This window comes from Canis aureus, chromosome 34, assembly GCF_053574225.1.
Source record: "Canis aureus isolate CA01 chromosome 34, VMU_Caureus_v.1.0, whole genome shotgun sequence".
NCBI classification, from domain to species: Eukaryota; Metazoa; Chordata; class Mammalia; order Carnivora; family Canidae; genus Canis; species Canis aureus.
Window position 1 is genome coordinate 5,347,797 of NC_135644.1, and position 25,619 is coordinate 5,373,415.

Here is a 25,619-nt window from a genome sequence, read left to right on the forward strand (position 1 = left end):
GTGAAAGAAAGGATGTTCGACAGCTAGACAAGGGACATCTATTTCAGACTTGGTTTCCAACAAAGGCTTCCAGAAGCAAAACATACCCACGCTGATTGGATAGTAAGCCGGAAATAGAGGGGGGAAGAATTTGAAGGAAGTATTTCTAGGCAGAAGCACTTAGAAACTATAAATTTCTGGAGAAAGAAAATAATAGCAGGTTTTATATGTCCCAGGAAAGTTAGAGAAACAGTGGCATAGGAGTTAAGAGTTGGAAGATTATTTCTACTCGAATAGCTGAGAGAAATTTGTCTGAAGGGAAACATTTTGTTTGGGCTTAAAACTCATTCGGGGTTGTAGATTACTCATTTTATTTAATACTGATGTTTTGTCTTTAAATCACTATGAACATAAAAAATATGCAGTTGTTATCCTCCAAAAGTTTTTTACCTTACTTCTGAAAAATGATTTGAGGTTTTGATGTAGCAAATTATATTATAAAGTTTATTGTAAGATATAAAGTTTAAAGGCAATGCTGGTTATATTTGACAATTAAAAGCCAATTATACGTTGACTTTTCAATGTCTAAGATTTCAATACAATGTAAAAGTTACAGTTTGAACTGTAATTTAAAAAAATATTTCATATAATTTTGAAGTTGCAGTAATAGTGCAAGGAACTCCATGAACAATTTTTATTTTGTTCCATTTATTATTCTCTCTCTCACTCTTTCTATACATATATATGATTAAATATGCATATAGATATTAAGTTTTATTATGTAAGTACAGTAGTTAAATGTGTATTGTATAATGCCCACACTTTTTAATCTGTCACTTGCACATCTACAGTACTATTATTAAAATCAAGAAATTTAATACTGATAAAATATTAATCTAATCTTCAGTTCATATTCAAATTTTGGCCTTGTTCTGATAATATCTTTGAAAGTTATATTATTCCTAGTCCAGGATCAAATCTAAAATGACATATTGTGTGTAGTCATCCTGTCTCCTTAGTCTTTTCGTCTGAAACAGTTCTTTAACCTTTCCATGTGCTTTTTGACCTTGACACTTTGAGAGCACAGGCCAATTATTTTGTAGACCCTCCCTCAGTTTGGTTATGTGTAATATTTCCTCATGAGTAGATTCATACAGGAACAGGACATAAGTGGTGTTGTGTCAAGAGAGACATGCTGCTGGTTTATCTTAATATGGATGAAGTAATAGTAAAGTGCTTAGACTTTAAATTAATAAGCAATTTGTAGAAAGATACTTTGAGACTATATAAATACCCTACCCTATCTTTTTCTTTAAAAACAACTTTATTGAGGTGTATGTATTTATATATGCAAAAACTGCATGTATTTAATGTATAAAATTTGATGAATTTGGGTATATGCATACATCCATGAACCTATCATTGCAATCGAGGTAATAAACTTACGTACCACCTTCACAAGTTTCCTCTTGTCCCATTGTGTGTGTGTATGTGATAATATTTAACAGGAGATCCATTCTCTTAACCAAATTTTTAAGTGCATGATACAGTATTGTTAACTATAATTATAATTTAGTGCAACATTCATTTTGGAAAACTAAAACTTATCCAACTTGCATAACTGAAACTTTGCACTCACTGAAAATAACTCCCCATTACCCTCTCCCTCCAGTCCCTAGCAACCACCATCATACTCTCTGATTCCGAGCCTGACTATTTTAGATACCTCATGTAAGTGGAATCATGCAGTATTCGTCCTATGACAGGCTTATGTCATTTAGCCTAACATCCTCCAGGTGTGTCCATGTTGTTACATATAGCAGAATTTCCCTCTTTTTAAAGGCTGAGTACTATTCCATTATATGTTTACCACACTGTTTTCATCCATTCATCCATTGGTGGAGATTTAGGTCCTTTCCATGTCTTGGCTGTTGTGAATAGTGCTGCAGTGAACACAGGACTGCAGATATTGTTTCAAGATTCTGATTTCAATTCTTTTGGATATGTACCCAGAAGTGGGGATTATTGAATTGTATGGTGTTTCCAGTTTTAATTTTTAAAGAAGCCTCCGTAGAGTTTTCCATAGTGGCCAGACCATTTTATATTCCTACTGACAGTGCACAAGGATTCCAGTGTCTTTACATCCTTGCTAATACTTGTTAGTCTTTTGTTTTTTTATGATTGTCATCCTTACAGATATGAGGTAATATCTCATCGTGGGTTTGATTTACATTTCCCTAATGATTAGTGATATTGAGTACCCTTTTATATACCTAGTGGCTATTTGTATGTCTTTGGAGAAATGTCTATTCATTTTTTTTTTTAAGTAGGCTTTATGCCCAGCATGGAGCCCAGTGCAGGGCTCGAACTCCTGACCCTGAGATCAAGACCTGAGCTGACATCGAGATCTGGACCCTCAACTGACTGAGCCCCTAAGGTGCCCATATTCATTTTTTTTAATTGGGCTATTTGTATTTTGCTATTGAGTTAAAAGAATTCTTTATATATTTGGAGATTAACCCCCTTATCAGATATTTGGTTTGCTAATATTTTCTCTCATTTTTTTAGGTTACTTTTTAATTTTGTTGGTTGTCTCCTTTTTGGTAAAGAAGCTTTCTAGTTTGATATAGTACCAATTGTTTATTTTTTCTTTTGCTGTGCTGCTTTCGATGTCATATCCAATAAATCATCATCAAGAACAGTGTGTCAAAGAGTTTTTTCCCAATATTTTGTTCTAGGAGTTTTACAGTTTTAGGTCTCCCACAGTCAATTAAGTCTTTAAACCATTTTGAATTGATTTTACTGTGTAGTATAAGATAAGGATCCAATTTCATTCTTTTGCATATAGATATTCAGTTTTCCCGACACCGTTTGTTAAAGATTATCTTTTTCTTATTGTATATTTTTGGCACCCCGTCAAAGAACAATTGAGTGTATATGTGTGGACTTATATTTGGACTTCCTGTTTTTGTTCCATTGTTCTATATGTCTGTCTTCATGTCAGCACCATACTGTTTTAATTACTGCAGCTTTGTAAGATATTTTGTAATCAGAAAGTGTGGTAGCTCCAGCTTTGTTCTTCTTTCTCAAGATTGCTTTGGCTATTTGAGGACTTTTGTAGTTCAGCATGGATTTTAGCATTGTTTTTTCTATTTCTGTGAAAAATGTCATGGGGATTCTTAAAGCCAAAAACCACTAGTGAAAGAAATTAAATAAAACACAAATAAGTAGATATCCTATTTTTTTTTTTTAATGAAAGTGAAAGACTTTATTCACTACTATTGCAACAGGGGTGAGAGAATCCAGCAGAAACAGCTGGACTTCTGCCAGGAAGCAGAGTGGGGTCCGTGGACGGGAAGTCACTAGGGGTAGACACTGAGGAGGGAATATCCTTGCTAACACTGGGTGAGGCCCCGTGGAGCAGCCTGGCTGCCACTGGGTCAAGAAGGTGCCCTATGTCTGCATTTGGAGGTGAGAGGCTCCATCGGGGCCAGGGCAGAGCGTGCGGACCAGACTGGGGCAGGCAGATGCCGTGGGGACCTGACATTCTCCGAGGAGGGAAGGAGGCTCACTGGGAGTAGAACCAGTCCTTATGGTATGTCGGGAAGATGGCAAAATTAAATAAAACACAAGTAAATAGATATCCTATGTTTAAGACTCAATATTTAAAAAATGTCCATACTACCTAAAGTCATCTGGATTCAACACAATCTTTATCAGTATCCTGTTTCTTTTTCATTATACTTTTACCCACTGTTTTAATATTCATTGATTAAAAAAAATTCATTGATTTTATAACTCCATCATTCTTTTGATATTTATTAGTTATATTTTACTCTAAGGAAGAGCTTTCTTCCCAATTTATTCAGTCAATTTTTATATGAATAATGATTCAGTGATTTTTATTTTATTTAATGAGTAACAGTATGTGATCATTATTATTTAATTTAATGCTCAAATTGTCCCACATTTGACCAATAGAGCCTCTTTAGGCTGTATTTTTTTGATATGTTCCCATCATTCTTTGAATGTTTCCTTATTTTCTATCATAAGAGTCTAGGTTGATCTTGTACTTTCCCTCCTCAATCCTGAATCAACCTATTTTATAAGGAATACTGATTTTTTTTAATTTTTAAAATTTTTTATATTTTTTTAGTTTTGAGTGGTATATAGAGACCAAAATTTGGGTGCTCGGTGTACTAATTACTGTTGGTGTCTCATTGCTTCTCGGCTTCTCAATGGACATAGCTAGAATTATATATAGTATACACATAAACTATAGTTTATATCAGTACCACCAAGTCCAAAGGATATATTCTAGTCTTATTCTTTTCCATACGTGGAATTCCCTTCTCCAATCGTGAGCAATCTGGCTCCTGTTATCCCTAATGATCCTTTGCTCAAGATCATAGACTTTTTATATTTGACAAAATGATTGTGTAGAAGAATAAATTTTTGCAGAAGAGTAACTATGCACTAGTATGGAAAAAAAATTATTGGGAGGAGAACTAAACTGAGGGAAGTCTGTTTAAACATTATCCAATGTTTTAGTATACTAAAAGTTATAATAACTAAACCAGTGTGGTATTTGTATAGAAAAATTAGCAGAATAGAAGAGAGACCAAGCCAAATAAATGTGAAAGTTAAATGTATGTATGATAAAAGTGGCATTTTAAACTAAAGAGGAAAATAAGATGTTTCGAAGAAATAATGTTGGGATAATAGGCAGTTTGAGTAATTTGGAAAAATTAAATTATGTCACATTGAGAGTAAATCTTAAATTTTAGATACCATTAATTCATTTCCCAAAAGAGCACTATTTCTATTATCTTTTTAAAATGATACAGAAAATATGTAAAGTGTTTATTATTTCTTTTGCACAAATGAAGACACAATAGGCATTTACTAGAATTGGATGTGAATATATGCCTGCGTATAATTAGGAAGAATCGTTAGCTGACTATGTGGTATTATTTAAAAGGTACCTAAAACTGAATAGCATACAATCAATCTACCATAATTCCTTAACTTTAGAATTCTTGATTATCATGTTCTGGAATGTGCTAGCAGGTTTTTATCATCTGCTAATGCATTGGCAGATACTTTTTTTGTTGTTGTTGTTAGATCATCTGGTTTACATTTGAGAGAGCAAAACACAGAACACAGTTAAGTTTTTATAGAAATCTAGATGAGAAGAAAATACATAGAACATTGATTCTAGATGGGTGCTGTAGTTCAAGACTTAAACACCCAGGATCAAAATAGGAGCAGTGGGATCCTGGAAGTAAATCCTGAAAGCCAAAGAGACATACGAGACTGACTGTTGCTACTTAGATTGTATGCCAAGGGCCAGCAGAGTCACTCTTTCTTCTGTAAAATAACTACACGCGAGCACACACACACACAGACACACACAGACAGAGGTTATCTGAGAGTATGTCAAGCTGAAGAAGACACAGGGCAACTTTGTCCTGATCTTTTCTTGGATCCATATCTCTTGTTGAGTTAGTACACATGTCCTCCCAAAAGAAAACAATACTTGGAGATTTAAAATGAAGGATTAAAGTAGAAAAAAAAAAAAAGAAACCTAAAAACACTTTCTTGAAGCAAACTGTTGTCATGCAAACAGATGGTCATATTTCTTTATTCTTAATGCCAAATATTTGTAAAGTTAGCTCATATCTTTTTTTCATGTTTATTTCCATAAGCAGCATTAATTGAAGTAAGTATGATATATACCCAGTTAGAAAAATCCCCCAACTTTCATGATTTTCTTGGTTTCAGAACTTTTGTCTTACTGAATATATGATTGTTCCAGCACAGATATTGCTTTCATTAAAGCGCACTGGTGGCTTCCTTATTGCCAACTATAATGAAAACATTTCTATTCTTTCTCTTTTTATTTGCTCTGCACCTTTGATGCCAGTAACATCTTTCTTCCACTTGAAGCTCCTTCCGCTTTTATTGTAGGAAAAACTTTCCCTCCTGACTTTTCAGTCTTTTTTTTTTTTTTTTAATTTTATTTATTTATTCATGAGAGACAGAGAAAGAGAGAGAAGCAGACACAGGCAGAGGAAGAAGGGAGCCTGATGCGGGACTCGATGCCAGGAATCCAGGATCCTGCCCTGGGCAGATGGCAGGTGCTAAACCGCTGAGCCACCCAGGGATCCTCTTCAGTCTTTCTAACATCACCTGAATATTCTTCACTGGCCATCCCTTCAGTTGCTGCAGTTTTATTCTTGGGCGTTTACTTCTCAAACCTATATGTTCCCTCTGAGCAATACCATCCACATTCATCCTTTTATATTTATGTAGCAATACCTCCACCTCCCACACACACACATTTTCCCTCTGTAACTGACTCCATTCCTCCTTCGATAATTTCAGTACATAGTCACCCCTGAAACATCTCCACTTCGGCCATCCCTTGATGTTGGAATTCACTGTGTCCCACCAATAAACTCTGATCGTACTTCTTTCTTTGTATTTCATCATCATTTTTTTTATGATCTGAGTCTTCCTATACCATCCACTCAAATTAACAAACCAGAAATGAATGTACTGCCTTAGAATCCTTTTCTTTCTCGTTCAGCATACCCAATTATTCACTAAGCCCTATGCTTTACATCCTGTTAGTATCTTAGAGTCTCTCTTGTCCAATGGCTTTGCCTCACTTTATACCACTACCATCTTTGATATTTCGCCAAGACTCTAGTAGACTATTTACTGATATCCCTGCATTTAGACTCATTCTTTTCAAAAATATTTTCCATATTTGAATCAGTGAGATCTTTTAAAGCTGCAAAACTGAAGGTGCCATTTTCCCTGACTAGCCAATCAGTGGCTACTCATTGCTCATTGCCTACTCTATATAGTCTAAGCTCCCCATATGGCACATATGATTTGGCCTCTGTCTAATCTTCCAACTTTATCTCCTGCCACTCCCCATCATACTTTTACCCTTGCTCATACCAAGATAACTATCAGGTCCTGAATACTATGGTTTTTCATGCTGCTTTGTTATTTTCACCTTCCTTTTACTTGACTTTCTCCATTTTATCCTTCTAGTAAACAGTTCTGCCATCGTGAATTTCTAATCACTGGCTAACCCTTGATAAAACAGAATAATTTCCCCTATGAGGCTTTCTTTCTCTCCTTTCTGAGCTTCTTCTGTCTGTTTTATGAACCCACTCACCGAATTGTTGCGGAACTACCTTTAAACGTGGGTATTTTTTTCCTTTTTATCTTTAGCTCTTGAGGACAATGCCCATGTTTTAGTAATCATTGTTCTCCTAACGTCTGGTAAATCTTTGTCACATTAGCCAGTGAAGTGAAGCCATGTTATTTATTATTATTATTATTATTATATTGTTATTTTAGATTTTTGTTTATTTATTTGAGAGAGAGAGAAAGCACGTACACAAGTAGGGGTGAGAGGGATAAGCAGACTATCCTGCTAAGCAGGGAGACCTGGGATCATGATCTGAGCTGAAGGCAGACTATTAACCAACTGAACCACCAGGTACCCCTAAGCTGTTTTATTTTTAAATTTTTTTTTCAATTTTTATTTATTTATGATAGTCACAGAGAGAGAGAGAGAGGCAGAGACACAGGCAGAGGGAGAAGCAGGCTCCATGCACCGGGAGCCTGATGTGGGATTCGATCCTGGGTCTCCAGGATCGCGCCCTGGACCAAAGGCAGGTGCCAAACCGCTGCGCCACCCAGGGATCCCAAGCTGTTTTATTTTTAAAGGTGAGGTTTAAAGCAAAAATCAACCTAAAATAAAAATTTACCATTTCAATTGCTACATTGGAAATCAAATACCATCCCTTGGTAAGACCAACCCTGCTAGTTTTCTCTTCATTGCTGGAAAAGGTGGTTATTTCTTTGATTGTATACAAGGTAAAGAATTTAGTCTAAGAAAAGCCTAATGCTATCTTTACACATAAGTAACATTGAACAAGATGAAATACTTAGGTTGTAAAATGTTTTTGGAATGGAGATCAAGGGAATAATGTATTCACTTCCTCTACCACAGGGGCACTTGGGAGTAAGCCCTCTCTGAAAGGAAAAGCAAGAGAAATTCTGCAATGGTTGAGAGGGTGAATAACTTGACCTTGAAGGTCCTCTTAGATTCAAGGGGCCTACTCTTCTATTTATAGCAAATAACTCATTAACTCAAGGTAAAAAAAAAAAATCAATGTCCACGAGCTTCTATACTGAAACAATGTGTACATCCAAAACAGCAGCAGTGTTTTTTATTTACAGAACAATTGAGAAAAGTGAGTACAGAATTCCCACAAATTTAAGAAAGTTAGAATCAATAATGATACTTGCAGCTTGTCATTGGAAAAGAAAATTGTTAATTCACCAGGAGCAGAAGAAGAGAGTGAGGATAAAAATGCAAAATGGGGGGGAGGGGTACCTGGGTGGCTCAGTGGTTGTGTGTCTGCCTTTGTCTCAGGTCATGATCCTGGAGTCCCGGGATCAAGTCCCACGTTGGGCTCCCTGCGTGGAGCCTGCTTCTCCCTCTGCTGTCTCTGCCTCTCTCTCTCTCTGTGTCTTTCATGAAAAAGTAAATAAAATTTCAAAAAAGAAAAGAAAAGCAAAATGGCTGTAAGGAGCAGAGCAAGGGAATCAAAGCAAATCATATTAGATGGCCACATTCAGGGTGCATACTAGTAGGTAATGCATTAACTAGGGAAGAAAGGTGTCCTGAGCTCAAATACCTGCTTTGCCAGTCCCATTTGTACAATATTACGTCTAAAATAGGGACACTAATTCCTATCCCAGGAGAATTCAGTGTTTATAGGGTTTGTAGAGCACTCAGCAGAGCTGGATACATAATATATGTTCAATAAATGGCAGCAGTGATCCATATTTTCCTTGTAGTGGAATATAGGGTCTAGGCAATCTCAGGCAACTCTGAGCTTTACAAGTCTATAAATGGAGCCCATCCAGCTTCTTCTTCTTCTTATTATTTTTTTTGTGCAGGTGAAATATCTAATAATGTGATTTTGAAAGAAGATAGAGAATTTAATTAATGAATTAAGTATTTTAATGATACCAGATCAGTTGCTAAGAGCATGATTTTAGAAAGAACTTCATTACACACACCTCAGTATTGGAGAGCCATTCTGTATGTTGGGGGTAGAACCACAACTTCATTTATCTATTTACTCCAGCTTGCTTTATTTTCTGGGGTTTCTCAGTGATGCTTGACTGAACGTTTATCCACTTTTGTTCAGGAAGATTATACACCAAACATATGCTAAAATTTAAACTTTAAAATTTAAACTCCATATGTAGTCTTCTGGTTTTTTAAATTTTTTTATTCATTTTTTTTGTTCACTGATCCATATATATGTGAGAATCCATATATAGCATTCATATATATTGTGAAAATGACACAAACCAAAATAATGTGTCTCTAAATCATGTCTGAGTCATTGCTGGGGTTCAGTCTCATTAAAATGATTAAAGAATTATATTTTTAAGGTATGGTTAGCCCAAGGGTCCCGGGGTGGCTCAGGGTGTTAAGGGTCTGCCTTCTGTTTGGGTCGTGGTCCCAAGGTCCTGGGATGGAGCCCTGCTTCTGGCTCCCTGCTATGTGAGGAGCCTGCTTCTGCCTCTCCCTCTGCCTGCCACTCTCCTTGCTTGTGCTCTCTCTGTCAAATGGATAAATAAAAACCTTTATATATATAAAAAAAGATATGGTCGGCCTAGATGCCTTTTTCTTTAAGGCTACTATTTAAACTAAGAATGTGATTATTGAGAGGCAGGGTTAGTAAGAACAAAGCTGTTGGCATCAGATAGAACTGGATTCAAATCTTATTACTGTAACATATAAATTCTATAGCATTTGGCAAATAATGTAACTTTTCTAAACTCTGTTTCCTTGGATGTGACTTGAAGATAAGAGAATCTATCTTCTAGGTGTGTTATGTAGAATTAACTGAAATGGTGTATAGAAAAGTATTGTGTAAATGACTAAAAGATAGGTCAACTCACTTGCTCCCATGCTTTCTGTTGGGCCAGGTGGAGAAAAAGAGCAGATGAAGGAAGATTGACATTTTGAGGGACCACAGCAAAATGAAGGTTCATAATTAAAAAAAAAAAAAAAAAAAAGCAGAATTTCTAAAATAGACTTGATTTCCAATGTTTTGTCAGGTATTGGGGTTTGATGTTCACTGACTAGTTTAAACCCTATGGAATTTAAGTTTAGAAATTAATTAAATGAATGTACAAATAAGTTATATCATGGAAAATTGATAGAAATAATACATTGATAAGAGAAGATAGCAATTCCAGAGATGAGATTTGCTAGGATGGATCATTCCAAAGAATATGACATGAGGGAAAGTGAGTAGAAATGGAGCAAAAATCTAAAGCTGGAATGAGTTTTTTTGAGAAGGGAATGGATGTGAGGGTACAAATATATGTGGTCTGTATTCTCTCTGCGAACTCATTTTTGTTTTAAAAAGTTAATAAGGGTTAGTGACCTATTTCTATACATTTGAGTTATTTTCATAGAACCTACCACATAACTATTAAAATCTTGGCAAATTGAGTGGCTGCTTCTATTCAAAGTCAGTGTGAGTCACGATTATCTCTCCTGCTGTCTAATTCTAAAAGCTTGGAGAGTCAATAGGTTAGCATTTAGGAATTTTCCATTTACTGACATTGACTCAATTCATTCTTGGTGGTAGTTCTGCATATTTATTCATAGGCATTACTGGAAGCTTAAGATGGACTTAAAATACAACCACCACCAACTACGAATTGAATCTAAAGTCATGTTGAAACCAAACTTAAAATATGGAGGAAACCTGGTAATGATGACTCAGTACTGAAGCTAAGTCAATGATTTCGTGATGGGTTTCAGAGCTGCAGAGAAACAGAACATGTCTCAGCATGCAAGTACCTTTGGACAATTTTCCACTGCCTGAAGAGCTGCAGATAACAACGTTTTTGGCATGTTTGGGGAGTAATGGAAACTTCTGAATCACATGCTTTTAAACTGTGATATCACATTGATTATTTTCCTCATTTCAACTCTGCTCTTACGTGATGGCGTGAGCCTCTTGAACTCTGCAGGCCACATTAGCCTGAACCACAGTGCACTGCTACAGCCACAATCTGTCCTCCCAATCAACTGTTGTTGCCTAGTGCTAGTGGCTGATGAAACACTTTGCTTGCCCTTCATCTTAGCCTGCTTACTGAATATCTATTCCTCATTCAAGCCCCTGTTCAATCATCTCTTTCTTAGTCCTCTGACTCAAAGGGAATTTTATATTAAGGGGGCCTCTTTCTCTAATGTTTATTTAACTACCCGCTATGCATAAGTCATTTCCTTTTACAGTGAATTACGCAGTGAGCTGTGGGTGGGTGGTTGGCTATGAGATTCTGCTTTAAATGATTTCCTTTGTTGTTGTTGTTGTTGTTGATGTTTTCATAGAATGTCACACTCATTTAAAAGAAGTTGTCCTACTGCCAGCACTAAGGCTGTCAGAACTTGTGGGAGTGCTAATTGGAGCCAATCAAACTCTAACTGACCTGCTTCCACACTTAAATGACAAAGAGGAGTTTTTCATCCTTTGTGAAGTAGGAGGGCTCCGCTCTGATACCTGGCCAAAGAGTCAGCCAACAGTTTTTCCTTGCCCCTTGAAGCTATGTACTTGGGCTTCCTTATTAATTCATTGAAGAAAACAACAATACTGATCTATTTTATTATTGAATAAGTGGCAAATAAGCTCATTCTGACTGACAAGTCAGGAGCATCGAATTTAAAACGATTAATGGGATAGAGTCTGTTCTTTGCCCAATAAGGTAGAAAATAGTTTTGGTGAAACTGAGAACCATTTCCAAAGTGATTCATCAGCTGCACTGTCAGTTTTAATATTCAATGCATTTATTCTCAGGTAGAGTTCCTCATGTGAAGAAGTGTAATGACAAATATTTCAAGATGAAATACATACACGTATTAGTGTTTTGAAGCATTGCAAGAGATCAGTAAGAGTCTCCTTATATATATAGAGGTGAAAACGTTTTCTCCTTTTGTACGTTCTTTGGCTGATCTAATAATTAAATTGATGTAAGATAGATGGACAGGAGAAAAGTAAACAAAATTTGGTAACATGGATACATGGGAGAGACCCAGAGAAACTTAAGTAACTCCCAAATGGCCAAAGTCATCAACTTAAACATCGTTTTCAGCTAAAGACAGATGTTGGGGGTGGGAAGTCAGGAAAAGCATAGTAAACAAAAGTAAGGCTGTTTTGCAGGTTTAAGTCGAAGGTTTCTCTGATAGGTGTCTAGAGATTTAGATATCCTCCTCTTCCCAGTGCAGCCAGGGAGACAACCTTAGAATTGCAGATTTCCCTAACAAATGTGTTTCTTACAAAAGGGTAACTTCTACTCAGTTTTCTGAGCCTCATCAGGGTCTCCGTTTCTTAAAAATAATGAGCTTAGGATAATCAATGTGCCAAAGAGATATATTTTGGAGTTGTTTCGCTCCCCTTCAAAGACATGTATATAAGAAAAAATATATATTTTTGTATAACTTGACTAGGTTTATGTTTAAGGTAGTTAGGAACAGTTAGATGTTCTGATTTTTCCCTTAGTTTCTGTATCCTGAAGAGTGGGTTTATTCATCACTTAAACAAATGAATTTGTGAATAAATAATTAACATGACCTACACAGATTATGAAGCTTGCTAATAAGGGGACAAAGACAGTATTGAAGGTATATAAATTCAGATAAGGTTGTCAGAAGAGTCACCTCTTGGAGGTGAAAGTGCAGCTGAAATCTGAGCAGTGGGCAGAAGGAACAGCATCCTAGACCGCAGGGACACTACATTCAAAGAGTCCGAAAGATTGTGGAGTGTTCAAGGAACAAAATGCTGGTGTGGTAGTGAGGAATGAGCAAATGAGATGGGGATAGATAGGTCAGGGCAGTGTTAAGATTGTGCTATAATTTACTCACTATGCACCCACTGAAATGAATAAGAAAGCCGCATAAAATAATGCGAATAATGTGTTTCTCTCTCTTCCACTTAATAAATATGATCTTATCTTCTTCCAGTTAGCCAGAGGCACCAATGCAGTGTGGGGAGTGGGATTATTCTTATCACAGATTAAAGTAAAAACAAGTAAGAAGCCAGACTTTAATATACCTTGGAGTTACTTCGAGTTCTGTTCCAGAATACTGCAATAAAGCGAATATTCTATTAAAGCAAGTCAAATTAATATTTTGGTTTCTCAGTGCATAATCAAGTTATATTTATACTATTCTATATAATTAAGTATGCAATAGCATTGTGTCTAAAAACACAATGTACATACCTTAATTAAAAAATACTTTATTGCTAAAGAAGCTAAACTTTTTTTTTAGCAATTTAAACTTTTTTTTAGCATCATCTAAACTTTCAGCAAGTTGTTAAGAAACAAAATTTAACGAGTAAATTTGAAGATCTAATTGGCTTTATAAGGGATTCATGCATGAGGCATCATCCCTTCAAGCACGTAGAGGGGAGCTCTAAGGAGTTGTACAAAATGAAAGTTTTTTGGATATTGGGTTTGTTAACTCTTTTATAGATTTTGGGTAAGTTGGGTGATGGGCATTGAGGAAGGCACTTGATGTAATTAATGAGCACCGGATGTTATATGCAACTGATGAATCACTAAATTTTACCTCAGAAACTAATTTTTTTTTTTTTTTTAATGGAAGGTTTTTGTAGGAAGGAGAGTGGGGCAAAGAAGTTATTAGCAAAACAAAAGAAAGAATTGTTTCAGGAACTTTCCCTTAGGGGAAAGAGCAGGGGTTCTTTATCCTGCAGATTACCTCATCTTCCTTGGGGCATAGAGAAGAACCCCATGACAGATTACCTCCTTTGTGCTGATAAGAACGTTTCTGATCAACCGGTTAAGACTACATTTCTAGGGGATTTTGAAGCTGTAATTAGGTTAGGTATTAAACCCTGTTTTGAAAACCAAAAACCGAAAACCCTGTTTTGATGGCTTGTGTAGAATAAGTGACTCCATCTTGGGCCTGTGGTAAGAGAGTAGTAATTTTTCTGCCGATGGAGGGTCTTACCTCGGTGTTGATGGCTTCTGATGGATTACATGGTGGTAGTTCAGCTAAAGTTTTGGGGTAGCTGTGGCAATTTCTTAAAATAGGACAACAATGAAGTTTGCTGCATTGATTGACTCTTCCTTTCGCAAATGTTTTCTCTGTAGCACGTGACACTATTTGATTTGATAGCATTTTACCCAAGGTAGATCTTTCAGAATTGGAGTCAATCTGTCACTGTTTCATCATCCAAGTTTATCTAATGTTTAAAATCCTCTGTTGTCATTTCAACAATGTACAGCATCCTCACCAGGAGTAGATTGTATCTCAAGAAGCTGCTTTCTTGATTCATCCTTAAGAAGCAACTGCTCATTTATTAAAGTTTTATCATGAAATGATGACAATTCAGTCACATCCTCAGGCTCCACTTTTAATTCTTGTTCTCAAGGAATATGGAGGCAGAAGGAGAGGGACAGAGTAAGGGGAATGGCCAGTCAGTGGAGCACTCAAAACACACACGACATTTATCGATTAAGCTTAGAGTGTGGAGCATGAGCGCTTAGAGTGAAAGCTTACAGCAGGGAATTTTCTCATGTCTTGGTGAGTTTAGCTACAACAGAATAAAGATGGTGGAATGGCTTGTCCAATTCCAAGCCTTCCCTCTGGGTGGGATGAAGGGCTCAGGAAGTCCTGCTGCACTAAGAAGAGTTTATCTATGCTATGAGCCTGCCATGCCCATTTAAGAGGTCAGGGAATCCTACACAGAAACCAAAGGATTAAGAACTTCATCAGGGATCCAGTTGAAGGATATAATGTACATTTGAGGGTCCTGCACCACCAGCAAAGGGTGAGATTGGGTTTAAGGAGAAAGGAATGGCCATAGTGCCCAGACTGAGCCTACTGAACAAAACAGCCATAGATTTCAGCAATAGATGTCTCCAGGGAGCCAAGTGACCAGACAGAAAAGGGACATGGTTGCAGAGACCAGAGAAAACAGAGAGGTTCAGGGACTTGCAGGTTTGGGTTTGAGGCCACCTTTTTTCTGACAGTACAGGGTCATAGAAACCCATGTCCCTCTAAGGTCAGATGCCTCCTTGAAGGAAAACAGTGGGTTGGAGGAAATATGAAAGTCTGAACATTTACCAGATATGACTAAGTTTTTAGAAAAAGAATATACAAAAAGATGATGAGATAGTACTAATAGTCACTTTGTTCATGTGATCATTCATTCAGTAAATAGCCACTGAATGTATTAGGAACAAGACAGACACTAATCCCTGTCTTCCTGTAGTTTACATTCCAGTCATGGTAGTTCCAAAGTGAAGCTATAGGAAAAAAAAAATAAAAAAAGGAAAAAAAGAAAACCGCTTAAATAGAAAAAAACTAGAGATACTACAATTTATTTTCACATTTGAATAGCAATGTATTATATTTTTCAATCCAGAACAATGGGGATGAAAAGTATTCTGGTGGTATGCATAGACTCATTGTGGTTAAGAAAAGCTAAAAATAAATACAGAGCTTATTCTTGTTTGGACACCAAGTTTAAATAACTTGACATGTTATCACAGGGTCAGTCATGGAGTCACAAAAATTTGGAGCTGGAAAGGCTCTTCGAGGTCACGAGGCCTGACTTCTTAGTTTGACTGCTAAGGAAACAGATGTGTAGGGAGTTGAGAAAATCACTGCTAGGGCTGGGATTTAAAAATACGGGCCTTGACATTAGTCCAGGGCTCTTTAAAATAGAACACAGCTTCCATTTGAATCGTAGGAGAACATACTCATTGATTATTTCGCCTTGATATCAGTAGGCCTTCTCTGGGGCTGGCTCTTGTAAGAAATGCGAACACAATGAACAATGCAATGATCTTGCAGTAGGGTAGAGGATTAAGAGAGTAGACACTCATCAGTGATTAATTTCTCCTTCTCTTTCTCCATAGAGTGAGAAATAAAGCCCAGAAAGAACACAGGCAACCTCAGTGTCAGAGTCTCCACAAAGGTGACAATTTAACTCATTAGGGGTAAAAGCCTGGGCTCAAGAATAAGACATTTGAATTTAAATCCCAGCTCTACTACTTATGAACTAGCTTTGTAGCCAGTCAAGAGACATGTAGTAGGAAATTTGCCATGAAATATGGATGAAATGCTGAAGAGATTGCAAATGACTTACCTTAAAAGGGTACATTAGATTTAGAGTTATCTCTAAACGATGCCAGTCTCATGCACTTATAGGCAGTAGCTTTTTGCCCAGTGGTAAAGGGGCTGTGTGTGATTGGTTCGTTAGTCATAGTTTACACCCTTCTGTTTATCTCAAATAAATAGCAAATGGTGCTCCACTTTACTGATGCCATATATATACATCAAATGAAAATTATGGCAGTGCTTGTATTTTATTTTTCTTGGTTTTATCAAAATGTAGGCACTTTTCCTGGAGAGTATCATATATGTGTTTTTCTTTCACATATGTTGTATCAAAAAAAATTAGATTGAGCACTCTGGAACTGGAGATTAGGTATAGGAGACACTCTAATCATACACAAGACTAGCACTAACCTTGATGGAAAGTAGAGAGGCAAGAGGGAAAGAAATTTTTTAAAAAATTTTACTTATTTAAAAAAATCATTTATTTATTTAAGAGGGAGAGAGATTGAGAGAGCACAAGCAGAGGGAGGAGCAGAGGGAGAGAGAGAAGCAGGCTCCCCACTGAGCAGCAAGTCCAATGTAGGCCTCCATCCCAGGACCGTGAGATCATGACCTGAGCCAGAGGCAGATGTTTAACCAACTGAGCCACCCAGGTGCCCCAAAATGTGTTTTTTAATTGAAATATCATATGTATATAATAGTAAAACCTAAAATGCCATTTGTTCTTCTCTTTCTTGCATTTCCTTCCCATTTCTCTACTAAGTTTAAAAATCATTTAAATACATAACTTGTGACCTTGTGTTTAATTAGACTTTGTGAAAAAAAAATTTTTGTCTCAGGCTGATATTTGACCAGACTTACCAGGTAAAGTGATACTTTATAGATAAGTTCATAACCCAGTTCTTGGGCTGTCATTGCATGATTTTTCATCCATTGCATACTTTTTGGCACTTATGCATAACAGAGCTATAGAACAAAGTATTTCAATAGAAAAAAAAAAGAAAAGAAAAACAAGAGAAAGTAAAGCTCACCTCTTTTCCAAGATGCTAAAAACAAAATACCATGACACGCCTTGTCTCCACTTGGTTGGGAAAGTTACAGAGCTAATCTATGTTTTTTGTCACACAACATGAGTTATGTTGGATACATTGGTGTGTTTCAGCTGAGTATTTTAACAAATTAATTTAAGGAATATTTATTAAGCACCCGTTTTGGCAGTCTCTAACAATGCTGAGTGGGGGGAAGGTCTGTGTGTGTGTGTGTGTGTATGTGTGTGAGAGAGAGAGAGAGAGAGAGAGAGAGGGACAGAGTAAGCACATGCCATGAGCTGGGGTTGCTGGTGAAAGTGTTAGACAAGGTCTACTGAAAGAGAGTTTACCATAACAGAAAAAATATAAACACCATTTCTGATTCCCACTCCCAGGAGGAAACTATGCATAATAAATTGTATTTGGTTTATTTTATAGGAGAGTTGGCCTGGTTGGTTATTTATACAATATATTTTAGTTCTTTACACAGTACAATTGTGTTAATTTAAGGAATATATTTTTGTAATTTAAGCAACAATAGTGGAGTACTTTTATCTTATTGAATAATACTGCAATAAGTTGAGTAAGTTAATGAAGGAAACTTTCTTCCGAATATTACATATAAATACTTTTTGATAAAAAGTTTACGAAAACATTTAAGAAATACATATTTTCCTTTGTGCCAGATGAATATTTAACTTATTGGTATTTTCTCATGGCTTTTTAGGCTTTAAGATTGGGTTTAAATATGGTGCTTGAAATAAATGGGAATCTAAGCTTTCTACCTTAACTAAAGAACAAAAAGAATATAAAATTAATCACGACAAAAATATTATTTTTCTATAATTAATTTAACAAGTTTAAGATTCTGCAGTTGATAGTCAAGTCTTCGAGCTTCAAGTTAGATTTTATACTTGTCATTTGAGCTGTACCTTGGCTAGAAGTTTACTAGTATTTATGTTGAGTTCCTTCCATCCTGTAAATGAAGAAATCATCTCACCTTTCTAATTCAAAATGACAAAATGAAAGTTAATTTTTAAAAGTTGATGAGCTTATTCTCTAGGGTTATCTCTTAGGAGTATTTGTGCTAAATTAATAGTAATATAGATGAACTGTGAGTACAGAAATTGACTGCCACCCATAAATGCCAAAATCCTTCCAGAAGACCTGTATATCATGGTATTTCTTATGTGCCTTCCTATACAAAGAAACAGAATATGATAATTAGTTTAAATTAAAAAAAATTATTTTGACTCATTAGATTATGATTAAAGTCATAATTAGGGATCCCTAGGTGGCTCAGCAGTTTCGTGCCTGCCTTTGGTTTGGGGCATGATCCTGGAAGCCCTAGGATCAAGTCCCACATCCAGCTCCCTGCATGGAGCCTGCTCCTCCCTCTGCCTGTGTCTCTGCCTCTCTCTATGTCTCTCATGATTAAATAAATAAAATCTTAAAAAAAGTCATAATTAGCCAAAGCATATGGTTACAATAATGCATTTATTCCAAAGGTCTGCATATCAGTTTGCATGTAGATGGTCTCCAGATTTAACTGCAGTGTCACACACGTGTCAGGTTGTGATTGGATGCCTATTGATGGTGACGAGAACACTGATTTAGATGTCATTAAGTAGATATATAATATCTACAGAGATACATACAATATAAAATTTCTTTTTATTTATTATTTTTAAAATTTCTTTTTATTTATGACTTCTTTACTTAAAGCTTACATAATAAATGTGTATTTTTGGAGTATTGGGCATCATAACTTCTATGCTAGTTCCTTTGCAAGAAGCAAAGTAATCATATTGAGAAATAGCATGATAGTACCATTAAAACTGGAAGAGAACATAGAATTCAATTGATGTTATTACTTCATTTTATAAATACAAGAACTGGGGCTCAGATAGGTCAAGAATTTTCCAACAGTGTCCCGGCATTTTCATGATAGACCTAGGACTAGAACCCATTTATTATTTTTAGTTCAATCCTGTCTCAGAATGATGTCATTAGATTAAAAAAAAAAAGGTATGGATTAGAACCATGCTCTACATAATCAGTGATTTCTTTGAAATTCTCTTCTTCTTTGTCTTTCCACTAAGAGGAAAATAAAAGGGTGTAATTGCTCCCGTGGAGGTATTTGGAGAGTACTAAGAACTACAGATTACAACCACATAGGTCATATCCTCCTCTGTGTCATTTGACCCTTGTTTGATCATTCGGGAGCATCTCAATTTCCCTGGCCTTTATTTCACGTATATTTTTAAAACATTTTAATCATGCTTTGAAATGGTTTATTTTATTGCATACCAAACTTCTGGCCTGGAATCTCATGCCACTATTGATTGAGTAGGAATTTTGTTAGTGATTCAGATATAAGAATGTCTCCAAAATACATTACATTAAAATGTGAGGGTTCACCTTATCTCTAACTAAAACTAGAGCTCCTGCAGTGTGAGTCAAAGTCTTCCAAGTAAAACAGTTTTTAATGTCATTTATTTTCAGCTGTTTACAACTTCCCTCAAATATCTACATTTCTTTCTTTTTATTTTTGAAATTCAAATTTGATCATATAAAATATAAAAACCTTAGGTTCCAAGGAAGTTTGGGGAACTTAAAAAAAAAAGTGTGTGTCTATGTATATGTGTGTTTCCATAGCATTTTTTTTTTTTTTTTTTTTTTTTTTGCCGTGTCTCCAGGTAGTTGGAAAGTCACTCTGGATACAGACATCTGGGCACAATGTCACACTGATAGAATTGAGCAATTTTTGTTTTTCTAACTTTTGTAGCTCTGGCCAGCTTCACATGGGCTTCTAAAGGTTGAAATGATATCTTTGACTTTAACCAAGTGTAGGTTATTGAGTTATGAGTGCCAAAAACCATGAGTGGCCTCCACAGTCCATCCAGTGTGAATAAAAGCAATATTGTAAAATAATTATAATCTTTTGAAGCAGAGCCAGGCATGCAGCCTGAGCCCATCTTCCTTCGTTAATTTGTATACAGTTCTTCTTTTAAGGGAACAAACTTTCAGAGGGTACTCACATGGGACTGCTGAACCAGCTGTACAACTTTTATTTTGAAGAAAAAAAGTTGAGCCTCAGAACAGGCTGTTTTAAAGACAGGGAGGGACTTAGCTTTTCAGAGCTTGACCAGCATGTGGAAGGAGTGCTCTCATGGCTGCAATAACTCAGGGAGCTCCTACCTGGGTGCCACTAGGGTAGGAAGTTTTCTGTTTGTTTTGTTCTGTTTCCGAGGGTCCTGTGCACTTCTCTTGCCTGTATCAACGTGACTGTTGGTGGTTTTTGCACACCCTGTTCTGTGGGGGAGTGCCCCAACGTGCCTGTCTTATGTGGCCTCTATGGACACACTGTTCAGCTGGCAGAGAGCAGGGAAGTTTTCTCCCAGCACCCAAAAAGAGAAAGAGGAAACTACTTTTTCCTTCTGGGCTCCTTGCAGCACGATAGACCAGGATAAGCTTCTACATTCTCTCCCTGGATTTCTGGAGTGGTTTCCAGGAAGAAGTTAAACTTTTACCTTTAAATGGATGACCATGTCACAATCAGGAAGAAACATCTCCAAAGACCCATCTTTAGGTAAGTAATGCTACATCCCAGTTGGCTCCAGGGCTCTCAGGAAAAATCACTTCTTTCCTCACCCTTAACTTGGGAATTTTGGCACTAAGCTACAGCAAAGCAGTAGAGTGTGTCTCAAGTTTAGCTTCATGCATACCTAAGGAGTCCTTTTATTTTCTATTTTCTGAAACTCTGTGCACAAGCTCTTATCAACTCCTCAAAAGATATTTTAAAAGCAAATTAGCTATTCAAGCACATGAATGACACAGCACTGGAAAAACTTCTAAAACATTATGCAATCCCTCGCTGTTTGCAATGGTTGCACAGCCCTCTAAATTGGAAATACTGTGCTTGGTTATTTCAACTGATTATACTCAGAGATAATGTTTCGGTGCAGCAAATGCTATACCTTTTTGCAATAACGTGTGAAAAGACAAATGTGAACTTGATGGCTGTACGGTAAAGTATATACCTCTACAGCTTGTTCAGGGGTATCTTTCTGCAGTTTAGGAAACAACAGGGCAACAGGAAAATTAAGTTTTTGTGGTGAAATCTATGGCCAGAAAAAATGTAGATACAGTGTAATAAATTGAGCTAAGTAAGATTTTATTTTCTATGTGTGTGTGGGGGGCTCACCCTTTCTCTAGAGAACAGCAATTTCTTCATTGACTCTTTAACCCTTGATTCTTAAGTCACTTATGTACTTTAGAATTCAGAATTAGGAATTTAACATTTTAAAGAGGCTAGAAAGTCAACACGATTTCTGCCTTGTAAGACAGAAGATTTTTTAAAAAGAAGCTGATTATATATAAATTTTGGGCTTCCCCAAAAATAATGTCCTAAACAAAGCAGAGATATTACCTGTTAGCAAAATGAGACATTAAAGTCAAGTTGCAGTCACAGTTGTTGTTCTAGAGTTAACTACAGGATAGTAGAAGTTTATGGATGGAATTCCTGGCATTTTGTGATTGTCACATAATAAGAGTGGGCCTCAAGGCATATGTTTTATGTATTGATTAAACGTTATTATAGTGTTATTAGTAGCTACTAATATATATTTTTGTAATGCTTAAAATGCTAGCTCAAATATGTTTCACAACCTTTTTAAAAATAAATCATATTGGGGCGCCTGGGTGGTTCAGTTGGCTAAGTGTCTGCCTTCAGCTCAGGTCATCATCCCAGGGTGCTGGGATGAAGCTCCGAGCCTGGCATTGGGCTCCCTGCTGAGCGGGGAGCCTGCTTCTCCCTCTCCTTCTGACCCCCACCCCTGCTTGTGCTCTGTCTCCCTCTCAAATAAATAAATAAATAATCTTTAAAAAATCATATTTAAATCTACACATGTGGATTTAATATCATAACCTCTGCCTACATTTTATGCAGTAATGGCAATAAATAACCAAAAATCCAAAATGACCGTAGAATGTGTATTCACCTGCCATAATTCCTGTGTAACTAATTTGTATTTTCCCCCAAGTGCATGTATGACTTCAAGAAGATGTGACAGTAGCACAGATGATTCCAAACTCAATCCCATTGAGGGCACCATGAGAAGAGGGCACCTGCGGAAATTCAAGAAGGCGAGATTGTGTTGGATAAAGTCAGATCCACTTAGCCAGTAGCATTAGTGTGTACCCCGTTGGGAAGCTGTTGGATTGAAGCGGGTGGTCTTTCACCACTGGTTTATGGTGAATCCATATCCCCTTCTGCTGCATTGTGTGCTGAAGTGCCACTCATGGGGAAATTGAGACTCATCTGTGCTTCAGTTCTTTTTCATGTAAAGTAACTGAGATGCTTTGCCCCCAAAATAGAATACAATTTGGCAAATTCGAATGATTGCCTCATGATCCTAGTGACCTAGAAGAGAAAACATAGCTGCCAAGGAGGACATACTTTCACTTAGGCAACTGTTTCGAGCAAGTGTACAAATAAATGGTCCCTGGCTAAAAACAGGTTATTAAGGCTAGATTTTGGGGTTGGGATTGATTGGTCAGTTGGCACGTTGACAGATGGCTTTGCTTTTATCAGGATATGATTGTCATGAGGAAAAAGGGAGGTGGAGAGTATCTTAATAAAGCATTCAAATGAGTAGAAAATTTTGGGTGATTTTTCAGTAAAACACAGCAGTGGCTTTCTGGTACCTAGTTGTACTTTTGGGCAAGTTAGGAAGTGGTTTAAGACTGCTTTTGGTATCTTATGCCCTTATTCCATGCCTCACTTCATTTTCTTTTTTGGTCTCCTTTCTCTGGTCCCTTGTCTTCTTGGGCTAGTATTGGACTGTCCACCTCTCACATTGGAACATCTTTCTTAAGCCTGCCTTTCTGGGTCAGAGACCCATGTACCAGACCTTTCCTTCTCAATATGGACTTGTTCACAACCTATTTCCTAAAGGGTTTGCAATACTAGTTCTCAATCCACTGGTAAGCAAACTAGTGCTAGACTGTTTGTGTGTGTCAGTCACAAATTTGACAGGAGTTTTGTGAAAATAGTATTTTAACTGTTTATAAATAATTCACTTAAAATATTAGTCATTAAGAGAGGTCAGTCCAAGATTTTGGGGGAAATATCTGACATATTGACACCATTCAAATTTTTATACACAGACTACTTTCTCCTGCAGATGAACCCACAGGTTAAATTCAGTTCACCTGGCCTTGTCTGATTGATTATAAGTCTCCAGAATCTGGGCTACTGCATTGAAGAGGTCAGACATGATAAAGAAAAACACATCTTTTTTTTTTTTTTTTTTTAAGAAAAACACATCTTATCTGCCTTCACATGACATATCGTCTAGTATATACCTAGATAACTATGGCACAGGAACATGATGGGTGCCAAAAAGGAGGTGACAAAGTCCTGGGAAATTATAATGAGACAGATTTCAATGATGACTAATTCTGACACCTAAGTGAATTGAGAGAGATGAGCAAGATTTTATTTTTTTTAATTTAATTTTTGAAAATGAATAAGCATCGATTTTTAATTAGCATAATCTCCCTAAATTTTAGACAAAAAAGTCATCCATCAAGTGCAAAAAGTTAGTTAAGAGGCTTTAGAGCAGACAGTAGATGTTGAAATGCCATATCCATGGCTGGATGTGATTTTGGGAACACTGTGAGAAATCTTACGTATTCTTTAGATTTTGCCTCTAAGAATGTCTGTATCTCCTATGATGATGATTCTTGAATCATCTCACATAGTAAGGTTCGCAAGTCTATGTTTTAAAAGTCTTTTGTGGGCTGGAGGAGTGGCTTCCGAAAAAAAAAAAAAAGTCTTTTGTGGGGACACCTGGGCGGCTCAGTGGTTGAGGGTCTGCTTTGGGCTCAAGTTGAGATCCCGGGGTCCTGGGATCGAGTCCCACGTCGGGCTCCCTGCATGGAGTCTGCTTCTCCCTCTGCCTGTGTCTCTGCCTCTCTCTGTGTGTCTCTCATGAATAAATATATAAAATCTTTTTAAAAAGTCTTTTGTGAATATTTCAGGTACATATTCTCACACCAGGTCTATGAGGCAAGGAAAAGGCAAAATTTTATTTTTTATTTTTTTTTATGGCCAAGGTGGAAGTTTATATGGTCTCTATTATGCATATCATGTGGAACTTGGATCAGTGAGTCTGGCCAGTCAGCGCTGAGAATATATAAACGATGCATCTCAAACATACCTTGTCGTTCTGACTGTAGGCATCAGTGCAGCTCAGAATTGTATTTAAAAATGATGATTCTCAAAAAAAAAAAAAAAAATGATGATTCTCTCTTTATTCAAGAGAAATTCTTTAGGTTTTATAATTTTCCAGGAAGGAAACACTATCACAATATGTATATTAATATATTTTAAATTAATAACACTAGTTTGTTCCTCAACACATAGAAAATAAAATTACATATGTGAATAAACACTTGATATTAAAGATTTCCCATAGAAAAGGGAACATTTTCTTTTTTTTTAGACTTTTAAAAACTTCTTTTTCTGTGTTACCACTGAGTTTTATCTCTGGTAATCCTAATCGATCACTTGATAGAAATAGGTTCATCAATTTATTACCCATTTCAAATGAATTACCTTTCTATGACTCCAGTAAAACAGTTGGTGAAGATACTTCCATCTTCTTGCATACTCATATTGTTTAGTGAACTTTCTATATTCTCGTGGGATTAAATAAACATTTAACATTGATATCAAGAAAAATCTGTTTCTCCTAACAAAGCTACATCAGTGGGAATATTTCTTATCCGAATTTCATTGCCATGAAGTTTAAGTCTGGGTTTCTGTTTTTTTTTTTTTTTTTTTAAGGATTTTATTTATTTATTCATGAGAGACACAGAGACACAGGCAGAAGCATAGGCAGAGGGAGAAGCAGGCTCCTTACGGGGAGCCCAATGCGGGACCCGATCCCAGGACCCCGGAATCATGATCTGAGCCAAGTCAGACCCTCAACCACTGAGCCACAAACGAAATCATGCAAATAGTTGTTCATCAGCCCCAGATTTGAGAACTGGTCTATGCATCCAGAATCTGAGACATTAAAGTGCAAGTCAGATCGCTGCCAGGCCCTAAGACTAATGAAAATCATGTTGAGATCTTCACAGCATTTAGAACATGCTGTTTCTTCCCTTTATGCCTTTTCAAAAGTCTTATTTTTACAAGTATCTGTTAGCAGAGGAATTCTGAGTGTGCTTTTGGCAGGCACATTCTCTTCACATGGAGATGGAGAAAGCAGGAGGATGAAATAAGAAAGCACAGCAAAAGAAAGGCAGATCCTAATTTTCTTTGTGGACCTAATAGGCATGGTTAGTAACCTATTGCTGTGACTGGTTTTTAAATTTCAAGGTTGTGA

General features: G+C 36.6%; 1 protein-coding gene across 6 annotated transcripts in view; it reads left to right on the forward strand.

Annotated features, from left to right (window-relative positions):
• The window catches only part of PDE1A (phosphodiesterase 1A), a 337,006-nt gene that overhangs the window by 81,737 nt on the left and 229,650 nt on the right, over positions 1 to 25,619 (forward strand). The window contains exon 1 of one of the 6 annotated variants that reach the window (XM_077883320.1): positions 20,348 to 20,812. The exons of the other annotated variants lie outside the window; for them this stretch is intronic. Coding sequence (XP_077739446.1) covers positions 20,760 to 20,812 — 53 coding nt within the window. The 5' untranslated portion in view covers positions 20,348 to 20,759. Of the gene's footprint in view, positions 1 to 20,347; positions 20,813 to 25,619 lie in introns of those variants that run through there. 6 annotated transcript variants of the gene reach the window in all.